General features: G+C 38.0%; 1 protein-coding gene across 1 annotated transcript; it reads right to left on the bottom strand.

Annotated features, from left to right (window-relative positions):
• Nucleotides 1-2,012: 2,012 nt before the first annotated feature.
• Nucleotides 2,013-6,738, bottom strand: LOC122555176 (sodium/potassium-transporting ATPase subunit alpha-like). Its single transcript, XM_043700910.1, has 5 exons — nt 6,559-6,738; nt 5,030-5,160; nt 4,369-4,470; nt 4,126-4,217; nt 2,013-2,305 (listed from the first exon to the last, which is right to left on the bottom strand). The coding sequence occupies exons 1-5, from the start codon at nt 6,700-6,702 to the stop codon at nt 2,277-2,279; spliced, it is 498 nt and encodes a 165-aa protein (XP_043556845.1). The 5' UTR covers nt 6,703-6,738; the 3' UTR covers nt 2,013-2,276.
• Between the last annotated feature and the right edge of the window lie 920 nt (nt 6,739-7,658).

The following is a 7,658-nucleotide window of genomic DNA, read 5'->3' as shown; positions in this document are numbered from 1 at the left end:
TGTCAACCAAAAATGCACTCTCTCTACTACAAAACTCTTCCCCAGAGAGCAGAGTCTAACACCTCAAAAAAATTCTGCCTTACATGGAAACCCTTTATTTCAAATCATGGTCCTGGTTTTAATGTTCCACATAAGGGGAACATCCTCTCAGCATCCATCCTACTAAGCTTCAAGATTTTTGTTTCAATAAGATCACCTCTCATTTTTCTAAACTTAGCAGATACAGACCCAAATTGTTCTCCAATAACTTCTTCACCCCAGCAATCAACTAAATGAACAGTTGCAAATGCAGTTATATTCTTTCTTAAAAGGAGACTAAAACTCCAAAGCACTCCAAATGTGGCGTTATCCACACCCTCTGCAACTGCAGCAAAACTTGCATAGTTACATACTCTTGTTGTTCTAATCAATTGCTATATCTGCTTAGATGAATTCATATACAGGTCCCAATGTGCAGAGTTCTATAATGTCTCTATGTAATTAGTATACTGTTAAACTTTCTGTCCTACCAAAATGGACAATTTGACATTTCCTCACTGTTTACTACCTGCCAAAAATTTGTCCGCTCACTTAATCACACTGCTTATGCTTTTCTTACAACTTACTTTCCTACCCATCTGCATGCTGGTTACCAAATTTAGCAACTGTACATTTTGTTTTCTTCATCGAACTCAATGATATGGGTTGTAAATTGCTGAGGTCCCAGCACTGAGCCATTGCTAGTCTACTTGTTACATCTACCAAACAGGAAATACAACCCATTTTCTGTTAGCTAACCAATCCTCAAGCCAGGCTGATGTTACATCAGGAGCTTATTTTCACACAGTTGGAAGAGAGGGAAAATTAATTAATGAAAATTTAAATGTGCAAATATCATTGCTACATCATCCAGCATACACATTTAAATCTGGAGGTCATGATTCGGAGATGCCGGTGTTGGACTGGGGTGTACAAAGTTAAAAATCACAACACCAGGTTATAGTCCAACAGGTTTAATTGGAAGCACATTAGCTTTCGGAGCGACCCTCCTTCATCAGGTGATCACCTGATGAAGGAGCGTCGCTCCGAAAGCTAGTGTGCTTCCAATTAAACCTGTTGGACTATAACCTGGTGTTGTGCGATTTTTAAATCTGGAGGTGGGTGCTATAAAGTACTCAATAAGCTTAGACAAAAAAAATCATGTATTCCAGAGTTAGGTCTGCACAGATGATAATTTCACATTTCTGAAAGTCTGATGGGCTTCAAAACCGGCTGCCAATTGAACATTTGTGGAGGTCCAAAGACTGCAGGCAACATAACCAGACAGGTATGTTATCAATGCCAGTATATTTCCCAACTACAGAAAGACAGTCACGTCCACATTGCTAAAATGCTCACAATATTACTTTTTTCAGTACAGCACCTTCTCTGCCAGACAAGATCAGAAATTTATGGTACAGAAAACATTCATTTGATCCATCTTAGTCTTTACTGGCCAGAAAAACCTATCTAGCCCAAACTTGCTTTCCATTCTTGTAAGTTTCAGAACTACAGGTGTACACCACACGTACTTGCAAATCATGGTGAGGTCTTCTACCTCTCGCACCATCAGATAGTGATTTCTGAAAGCATCCCTTCAATTATTTGAGATCTTTGCTTCTTGGTCATTTATATTTTAATTTAAGGGAAATGCATGCACTCCAAGATCCATTTGTCCAGATGCATTGGGTTATTACAAAATGTATTCTCTTACCTTCTCCCCAAATAAATCACATTTCTCTGGATAGAATTTGTCAATTTTTTACCCCAACTAAAACCTAATAAATTACCATAACAATACCCAAGGAAAAAAAATTGCGTACAGGCTAAAATCTGTCTTATAGTGCATTTAGTATTCTAACCCAATGAAATCTAAATAGCATTCATCAATACCTTTTCACAGAAACAATACTGTTACATCTAAAAACAAAGTACCTATGGTTTCTGGACAAAATTGATAACAGATACTTGAAAGTAAAAGAAATGAAGGCAAATAATTTAAAATAGTTTTATTACCCATTGCATTTGGTGTATATTAAATGGTTGTGCAATTAAAATACAAAAAGAGTACACACAACACTGACATAATCCAATTTATTTAAATTATACTTGTAAAAAGTTTATATAAAACCACTGACGTTTTCAGTTTTGTTTCTTACAAAACAGTCTATCTCCATTCACCACAATTAGCACTTTAGTAAATGTTTAATCGTTAAGGCAGACAAACAAACTGATGAAATTTACTAGCATTTGTTCTTCTAGTAATACGTTTCCTCTTCCACCCAACCTAGAACAAAAGAACAAAAATCAGTGCAAAGTACATAACAAACTAGACTGAAGTAAGGCGCAATCATGCAATTCTCATTTATGTTTTCAAGATCTATCATCCTGGTTCCCCAAATTATTTTCTCTTCTACTTAAGAACAGTTTGTGATCAGACAATCACAACAGTGCAGATCATGCTCTCACCCAATATCCACATTTGCACATTTCCAAGTAGGTTTTAACAGACAACAGTTAGAAGCCAAACTTTACGTAATTTTCTCTTGCCTGTGTTAATATCACTAGACCAGGGAAGTTAACGAATAACTGCAAGCAGAGCGGTGGATATGATCTATATGGACTTCAGTAAGGCTTTTGACAAGGTTCCCCATGGGAGACTGGTTAGCAAGGTTAGATCTCATGAATACAAGGAGAACTAGCCACTTGGATACAGAACTGACTCAAAGGTAGAAGACAGAGGGTGGTGGTGGAGGGTTGTTTTTCAGACTGGAGGCCTGTGACCAGTGGAGATCCACAAGGATCGGTGCTGGGTCCACTACTTTTCATCATTTGCATAAATTATTTGGATATGAGCTTAAGATGTATAGTTAACAAGTTTGCAGATGGCACCAAAATTGGAGGTACAGTGGACACCGAAGGAGGTTACGTCAGATTACAACGGGATCTTGATCAGATGGGCCAATGGGCTGAGAAGTAGCAGATGGAGTTTAATTCAGATAAATGCAAGGTGCTGCATTTTGGGAAAGCAAATCTTAGTAGGACTTCTACACTTAATGGTAAGGTCCTAGGGAGTGTTGCTGAACAAAGAAACTTTGGAGTGCAGGTTCAAAGCTGCTTGACAGTAGAGTCATAGGTAGATAGGATAATGAAGGTGGCATTTGGTATGCTTTCCTTTATTGGTCAGAGTATTGAGTACAGGAGTTGGGGGGGGTCATGTTGCAGCTGTACAGGACATTGGTTAGGCCATTGTTGGCATATTGCGTGAAATTCTGGTCTCCTTCCTATCGGAAAGATGCTGTGAATCTTGAAAGGGTTCAGAAAAGACTTAAGGATGTTGCCAGGGTTGGAGGATTTGAGCTATAGGGAGAGGTTAAAAGGCTGGGGCTGTTTTCCCTGGAGCGTCGGAGCCTGAGGGGTGACCTTATAGAGGTTTATAAAATCATGAGAGCATGGATTGGATAAATAGACAAAATCTCTTCCTTGGGGTGGGGGAGTCCAGAACTAAAGGGCATAGATTTTGGGTGAGAGGGTAAAGATATAAAAGACACCTAAGGAGCAATGTTTTCACGCACAGGGTGGTATGTATATGGAATGAGCTGCTAGGGGAAGCGGTGGAGGCTAGTACAATTGCAAAATTTAATAGGCATTTGGATGGGTATATGAATAGGAAGGGTTTGGAGGGATATGGGCCGGATGCAGGCAGGTGGGACTAGATTGGATTGGAATATCTGGTTGGCATGGACAGGTTGGTCTGTTTCTGTGCTGTACATCTATATGACTCTAACTGGCTCAGATCGATACCAGAACAGGTACATTTGATAAACCTATCCCAAACCACAATGTGGGGAATGATTTATTTAATATGGGTAGCAGGAACATAAATCCCCAAAACTATTAACTATTTAACACAATTTCAAATGTTAAGAATTGAGATCAAGCAATAAGCAGCAGTCTGGACTCTCAGGACAAATCGAAATAAATCACAGCAAAGTCTCAGTAAGGCACATTAGCCTTTGAGTTATAGACTGCACATGAACCTAAATAGATTACTTACAAATTTACACTAAACACTAAAATACACTGTCACAAACAGTTGTAGATTACCTCCAGGGTTCCTACGGATGAGGAATCTTCGCATTTCGTCATAAAGAAATATGATAAGACTGTATGGAAAGGCACAGAACCACCAGTTTGGTCTGAAAGAAAGTGAAAGTAAGGATTAACAAGGAGGATATCAACCAACAAGAGAAATTCCAGTAAGAAAACCTGAACACAAAAGATGCTTGAAATTTGAAACTAAAAGCAATCACTATTGCATGAAGCAAAACAAAAAATGGGAATTCTTACTTGAGTGGGAACATCCTGATTGCAACATCAGTGCCAGGGCAATATGAAAGGAAAGCAGCAAGTGCTGTCTCCTCAAACAAACCAAAGATGAGAATTTTGTTCCTGCAAAATAGGATATAGGTTATTGAAGCAATGCAATAGAAAACACTCAATACCTCTACAATTTGCACTCCCGAACACAGATACACATATGGGGCAGTTCCACTGGTGCTGGAATAACAAGCTGAGTGACTCGTCATTCACTTGAGTTTAGGTAAAATCAGGTTATTCAAATCAGTGGCACCAGACACGACATTATCCTTATGCTAGTTCCTCTTCAGCATTTCAATAGCAGAAACACTGGAAGATTACAACTCTCCCAAATCCCAGGTGAAGGTGGCAATATCAATACAGGTCAAAAATTTGGTTGAGGCCCAATACTGATATGACTTTTTTAAAAACAATAAAACATTACTGCTCAACACATTCACCTGCAAAATAACTAGATCACTTTGCGTACACTCTAGCCCAAATTTAACCCAGTAGCAGTTGCACTTCTATTCCATTAGATAAAATAGCAAGAGAAGATTTAATTTCACAGTTAGCTTTATGATTATTGCATATTATACCATTAATTGCCAATAGCCAACCCCTCTCGTGAACATAATTTTGAAATATTTACTTCATTCCCTGCTGGAAGATGGAGTTCCTTCTCGTCTTACAGATAATTAAGTCAGCCCACTGTACAATCACAATGCTGACAAAAAAGGAAGTGTGGCAGGTGAACTCCACAACTTTACGCTGTTGATAAGTCTGAAAAAAGAGAGTAGAAATATTGTAGACAGGAGTTAAGTTATAAATATGCTCAGGGATAGTCAGAAAATTCAAACTTGATATATGAAAGAAGTGAAATAAGACTTTAAACTATTCTTATTTCAATGGAAGCACATTATAGAATGAACTCCCACTCAGTGATGGAAGTTTTCATTAATCAGTGAGTGAGTGTAATACTCCACTTCTGACAAAAGAATCAAATCAGACTCCATCCATGTCTCCATAATCTTGCTTCTCTTCTGAATAAAATTGTAACTCTTCCTTTTATCTCCATTCATCAACCTTCTCTAAATTATGGGAAAACCTCGATTATTCAATATGTTAAATGGATCCTCCAAGCACTGACTCATTAATGATCCATTAATGATACTTGTTAGACTTCTGAAGTATTGCTTACCATTCTGGGTGCCACATTATACCAAAGCATCGGAAGGGATGAAGAAGTGATGTATAAGATAGATTTGAGGATGAGAAACTTCAGTTATGAGGACAGATTGAAGAAATTGGGACAGTATTCCTTTGAAAGAAAGTGACTAGAGGAGATTTGATAGAGGTCTTCAAAATCATGGTTAGTTGGACAGCGTAGATAGGGAAAAACTATTCTCACTTGTAAAAAGAATGAGAAAGTGAGTGCACATTTGAAGTGATTTACAATGGTTAGGGTTTGAAGCAAGGATGATTTGAGAAAAACCTTTTCACTCAACGAGTAGTTAGGGCATGGCATGAAATGCATTACCTAGAAATGTGATACCGGCAGGTTCCATTGAGGCAGAGGCCTTTAGATAAATATCTGGAATGTAATAATGAGCAGGGAATGGGGACATCATGAGATTGTCATTGGGCATGAATACTCTCATCTGAAGCACCACTGCATCACAATGGGCAAAATAGCCTTCTTCCATATCATTAGGCTTGGTGATTCTGTGAAATCTTAACTGAACAATTCTTCCATTTTAGAAAGAGGAATCAAAAGTGAAATTATCAGTAGTCCCAATCCCAGTCTTTTGGAGAAGCAAGCCTCATCAGCAGGATGACACTGATGCGAATGGCACCAATCCTGCATAAGTCTGCTTAAACTAACTCAAAGACTTTGTTTTTGTAAATTAGGTCCAAAGCCAGTAAAAAAAATTATATGGTCTGTCAAGTTCCAAGGTAAAGTAGGATTATTGTTTCTACTAATAAATTGCTCTAGATAATGCAAGTGGCTTCAAGCCAATTAAGTGTGTATTCTCTGATAAGGGCTCAGCTACTCTAATCATTAGATACTATCACTGAGGGATGGTGTTTCCCCCCCCCCCAAAGTCTAAATTAACTATATTACTGGAAATTAGGCTTTGGTTCTCTCAAATACATGACTGTAAGGAGGTTTGTACATACCCACTGTTGACCATAACTGTCTTCTACATCACTGATCCACCGGTCATCCCATTTCACACGCAATCCTATTAGATCCAATGGGAGAAATCCATTCTCAGCCAGGATTACAAAATATGTGAAAAAACCACCCAATGCCTGGATCATTCCTGGAGAGAAACAATCACATTGATTTTCATTCTTGCCTTTACATTTGCTCAAACAAACTGTTAGACAGCACAGATGAAGGAAATTTCAGAAGTCCAACAAGAAACATTGATTAAGTACAGCTTAGTAGGCAATGGAAACAATGTACAGAATTAAGGAAAATAAATGTAATTATGCAAAACAGTCAACTGAGGTACACAGTCTCATGCTAAGAGAGGCAGAGACCATTGCATAAAAATGAAAAAAAAAGGAGCAAAGCAAGCAAATTTAAAAATTGAAAAATTATGGAAAGAACTTAGAAAGGGTAGAAAGACAAAGGCTAAACTGCCATTGTGAACACAGAAAACACATTTATAAAAGACAAGTGGGAAGTGATACTATAATTGGCATTAGATAAAGAGGCAACGTGTCAAATTTGTACTTTATATCTTCACAGTAAAGGAGGACAAAATCCCTGCACTGAAAATAATAAATCAATGGAGAAAGTTGATCATTTGTGCATTTGTGATCAGTAAGTTTGAATAATCTAGTTGCATTTTTAAAAATATTAACATGTTATAGAGTACTACTAACAGGATATTGAGTACAAATAAAAGCTCAGGAATGGAAGTAATTATGCAGCATGAACTGAAGATTGATTGAAAGATAATAAATAGAAAAGAGTTGAGATAATGGGCATGTGTCTAGATTATCGGGATGTGACCAATAAATATTCCCCAAACTGTCCATACTGGGACCCCAGCTTTTCACATTTACCTCTTCAAAGTATGCCTACCATTACATCTGGTTGGACAGGTACATGAATAGGAAAGGCTTAGGACGTATATGGGTCAAATGCAGGTAACAGGGACTAGTTTAGTTTGGGAAACTTGGTTGGCATAGATGAGTTGGACTGAAGGGTCTGTCAGTGCTGTGTCACTATATGACTCTATGAGCTGAGTTTGGCACGTCTCAGT

The sequence above is a fragment of the Chiloscyllium plagiosum genome, chromosome 12 (genome assembly GCF_004010195.1).
Source record: "Chiloscyllium plagiosum isolate BGI_BamShark_2017 chromosome 12, ASM401019v2, whole genome shotgun sequence".
NCBI classification, from domain to species: Eukaryota; Metazoa; Chordata; class Chondrichthyes; order Orectolobiformes; family Hemiscylliidae; genus Chiloscyllium; species Chiloscyllium plagiosum.
Note: the sequence above shows the minus strand (reverse complement) of the source record. Positions and strands in the feature narration are given on the sequence as shown.